Source organism: Capra hircus, assembly GCF_001704415.2.
Source record: "Capra hircus breed San Clemente chromosome X unlocalized genomic scaffold, ASM170441v1, whole genome shotgun sequence".
In the NCBI taxonomy this organism is placed as follows: Eukaryota; Metazoa; Chordata; class Mammalia; order Artiodactyla; family Bovidae; genus Capra; species Capra hircus.
In genome coordinates, this window is record NW_017189516.1 from 28,090,165 (window position 1) to 28,094,834 (window position 4,670).

Genomic DNA, 4,670 nt, shown 5'->3' on the forward strand with positions numbered 1-4,670 from the left:
CATTCCGACTCTGTGAGACCCCATGGACTGCAGCACGCTTGGCCTCCCTGTCCCTCACTGCTCTCCAGGATTTACCGAGGTTCATGTCCATTGAATCGGTGATGCTACTCAACCATCTCTACATTGCTGCAAATTTGCTTCTAAAATGTCAACACTCAGGCCCATCTCAGGCCAAGTGAATTTATATCCTCTGGAGTCGAGCCCAGACTTTCATGGTTTTCCAAGCTCTTTAGGTGATTCTGAAGGTGCACTGGGGGTTTAGTACCACTGGACACAGCCCACCACCATGATGTACAAATAAAAACCAAAGAATAAAATAAATTTTTACTGACAGGTGGTAGTTTACCATTGGCTCCATGGCAGTTCCATCAGTCTCAAAATGTAGAAATGTCAAAATGTCATTCCAAATTGCAACTGGGGGTAAATAAAGAATGACTACAGAAAAAGAAAAAAAAAATCTATCTACAGGAAATTACTAAAGAAAAAAGAATATGGTTTCTGAAGAAGAAAAAGAGAATAACCTAATGATGCTTAGGAAGAACTATTCGGGCACTACAACTTGAACAAGACAGTGAAATAGAAACAGGGGATGTTTTGAGACCTGGAATCACACTTCTGGGCATATATGTTGAAGGAGACTAAGGTATGTGCAATTGCATTTTCAGAGTCGTTTAAGCAAATATTAGGATGCATTCATTCTGACCATCTCCATCTCCAAAGGTAGGCTAGGGCGATAATAAAGCTTAGGTTTAAGCAGCAGAGGCTGTGTGTTCTTTATGAAACTGAAACTGTTAGTCACTCAGTTGTGTCTGAACCCACTCCAGTGTTCTTGCCTGGAGAATCCCAGGGATGGGGGAGCCTAGTAGTCTGCTGTCTTTGGGGTCACACGGAGTCAGCACACCATGAAATGACTTAGCAGCAGCAGCAGCAGTTGTGTCTGACTCTTGTGACTCCATGGACTGTAGCCCACCAGGCTCCTCTGTCCATGGCATCCTCCAGGCAAGGATACTGGAGTGGGTTGCCATGCCCTTCTCCAAGGGATCTTCCCTACCCAGGGATCAAACCTGGGTCTCCCACATTGCAGGCAGATTCTTTACCACTTGAGCTACCTGGGAAGCCCTATGTTCTTTACAGGGGCTCTTAATGTGTCTTTAGTAAACAGACCCTTTAAGAATCTGATGCGAGCTACCGAAGTTTTCCGGCAAACAATGGATATAAGCACAAACCTTATATTTTGCATACAGATTAAAAGGATGGAACAGAGACTCATTTATGTGTACCATACATAAATGGTATCCTGGGCGTGGCAGTCACAGTGGGAGAAAGGTGGGTAGCTTGATTCATTAAGCTATAGAACATTATATATTGGGGCACAAGGTGGTGGAAACCTGAGATTATTGGTCTGTTTATGTGGTAGGGTCTTGCTTGGTGAATTTCACATTAAGTGATGGAAAAAAAGTTGCCCTATACTTCCAGAAACCCACAAGAACATAAAAAGTGGAACTATTCAAATAAAAGATTAAACAGTCCATAAATATGCATGAAACTGTTTGACATTTATCTCATGGTATTTTAAGAATTAGCAATTATTATTGAAAACTCACCAACTATTATCTCAAATATCATCCTATAGAGACAGAATTTAATGCCCAAGAATTAAAAGAAGTAAATGGCCTGCCCATCTTTCCAAAAGGAAACGATGACTTCTGGTAATTAGAACTCATAACATCAATATCTGAAAAGATGCTGGGTGAATTCAATAATATCTTAGCAACCAACAAGAGAATATGAGACTAGCAGGCTTGGTGAAGGATATGTTGGACTAGACCTACTGATTTATTTCTCTGAAAGGTCACAGAGGGCCACTTAGCAATTGAACAACCACCACAGGTGATGCTATCATACTTCATATTTTCGTGTATAATGACAGATACAGATTCTTTTTCACTTAGGTTGGGAAATTTCATTGAATAGCAGCTGAAAGGCCAGTTTCAGTTGGAAAAATTCATTTATATCTGTGGTAAACTTTATTTTGATGAAAAGTTGCACTAGCATTTTACCACTAGATGGGAAAAAATGAGGAACTTTAAAAAATCAACGTATTTAAAATGAAGCAAAAAAGCGTGTATATATCAGGCTTTGTTTTGAATGAATCTTTCCCCCCAGTCCTTAATGTAAAGATCTTGTGTTATAACTTTTAAAGCCATAACAATAAGAGTGCTAAACTGTGGACTTAAAAGTAGGTGTGTAAATACTTTTACACTGGTCTCTTCCAGCAGGAACTCATCCAGCCAGGAGTGTTAGGGCCTTTTAAAGGATGCTTTGGGACTTGGCTAAGATTTTGGCTTCCCCGCGGGTAACTGGGCTTCCCAGGTGACACTAGTGGTAAAGAACCCGCCAGCCAATGCAGGAGACATAAGAGACGCAGGTTCGATCCCTGGGTCCGGAAGATCTCCTGGAGGAGGGCATGGCAATCCACTCCAGTATTCGTGCCTGGAGAATCCCATGGACAGAGGAGCCTGGCAGGCTATAGTCCACAGAGTTGCAAAGAGTCTGACATGATGGAAATGACTTAGCACGCAGGCACATGGGGTAACCACTTCTTTTCTCTCCCCAGATAGTACTCCTGGCCCGGTGTGAGGGACACTGCAGCCAGGCGTCACGGTCTGAGCCCTTGGTCTCCTTCAGCACTGTCCTCAAGCAGCCCTTCCGCTCCTCCTGTCACTGCTGCCGGCCCCAGACATCCAAGCTGAAGGCACTGCGGCTGCGCTGCTCAGGGGGCATGCGACTCACGGCCACCTACCGGTACATCCTCTCCTGTCACTGTGAGGAGTGCAGCTCCTGAGGCTTGCTGTTGAGTGCCTTCTGGATGGGACAGACCCTCCCCCTTGCTGAGGCAGTTCAACCAGCCACGGAAGGACTGGCGAGGGAAGAGTTAAGGCAAAAAAAAAAAAAAAAATATATATATATATATATATGTATGTATGTAGCAATTCCCACGGGATTCTGCATATTCTAGTAATAAAGAGTCTACATGCTTGTTGACAGAGATACTCTGGGAACTTGTTTTCCATTCCCATCTCCTTTCCCTGGTACAATTTCTTTTGGTTCCTTTTCAGATTCGGGCATCTCCCCCTTTGGTGCTGAATGCCATCTGGGCTTCCAACAATTCAGCATTAGTGGGAAAAGTGGGCTTCCAGGCAAGAGTGGATCAGGCTGTCACAGTTTTAGTATTGATAACGGAAGCATTTGCTTTGGAAAGCAGGAAAGCCGAATTCTTTCTGGGACATCCTCTGGCTTTTTTTTTTTTCTTTTAAGTCTTGTGACTGGGTCTAAGGTTGCCCTTGCTGCTAAATATTACCAATTTCAAATTCCAGGCACCAAGCATGTGGATATGTTTAGCCAGGTTCATTCACAGCCAGCTAACTGATGTTAAAATCACTAACAAGCAGATTTTCCTATGTGATGCTGGAACTCCTGATAGCCATCATTATTATTAAGAAGTGACTTTGGGAAAGTAAAAGTGGCATAAAGAATTTGTCACCTTGAAGCTCTCTCAGATAAATTATGGTAACGTATGGTAAGAGAGCAGACTTTTAAAGACCTGCACAAATATGGATCCTGCACTGACTTTGAAAAAGGCATATATGTACTAGTGGCATGGAAAATGCTCTATACTCATGCATGCAAATTAGACAACCAAGTACAAATATCTTTGTGGGTGTGCTATAGCTTTAGCCATGTCATGGGCATCATTCGCTCATATCCACTTGTCCATGGGACGCTTGCTGCCAAAGATGGTGGCCTGGCTCATCTTCTTAACATTTGGTTCAAATAGACTTTGGTCCTTGAGGCTCAAAATTGGAGTTATTCCCATGTTTTGAAATAAAAAGAGAGTATCTTCAAAATCTTAACGGTGTAAGGATTGTTTTTTCCTACTCAACTACTAGGATGCATCCTCTGTGGTGTGTGAGGGGGATCCAGAAATAGAGGGAGATAAGGTTTCAGAAGATACTGGGTGGGGACATTTGTTTGAAAATCAATGTACTAGGGTAGTGGGGGCTTATGAAATGTGGCTTTTAGTCTCAGAATCTAGCTTATTGAATGGGCACAAAATCTGGTGCATCTCTTAGGCACTATTCTCAGAAGAAAATAAGTACCCATAAATGAAGTCTGAAGAACCAGAAGGAGAACAAATAGTTCACAGACAATGGTTTCTGTGCCATTCTGTGCCCATTGATCCAGGGCCAATGGTACTTAGGAGCATTGCAAGAATACTCACAGTGCTGGCATAGTGCTGTGTCCACTTTAAGCATCACAACACTAACGCAGGCTGGCAACTCAGCTTCCAAGGCAACTATGACACCTTGCTGTCTTGGTTCACCAGTGATGACAGTGCATCCCACTGTTAGTACAGTTAACACATGCATTACATTTCCTGTAGTGATGATGGTTTTATACCTTTTTTGGCATAATTTCACACTTTTTTAAGAAAGCCAGCAGGGTTAAATTTATATTTGTGGCTTTGGAACAGAATGAGACTAATACTATTAAACCTTGACCTTGATCTTAACCTTCATGGTGACAGAGCCAGCCAGTCCACTAAACTGGAGGTTCTCCTCATTCTGAAGGCAAATGGGAAGTGGTGATTTGGACCATTATAGAAGAGA

General features: G+C 42.6%; 1 protein-coding gene across 1 annotated transcript in view; it reads left to right on the forward strand.

Moving 5' to 3' along the window:
• The window catches only part of NDP (NDP, norrin cystine knot growth factor), a 46,777-nt gene extending 42,869 nt beyond the window's left edge, over positions 1–3,908 (forward strand). The window contains exon 3 of the mRNA XM_005700904.3: positions 2,618–3,908. Within this exon, the coding sequence (XP_005700961.1) occupies positions 2,618–2,845 (228 nt within the window). The 3' untranslated portion in view covers positions 2,846–3,908. The remainder of the gene's footprint in view (positions 1–2,617) is intronic.
• The last annotated feature ends 762 nt before the right edge of the window (positions 3,909–4,670 follow it).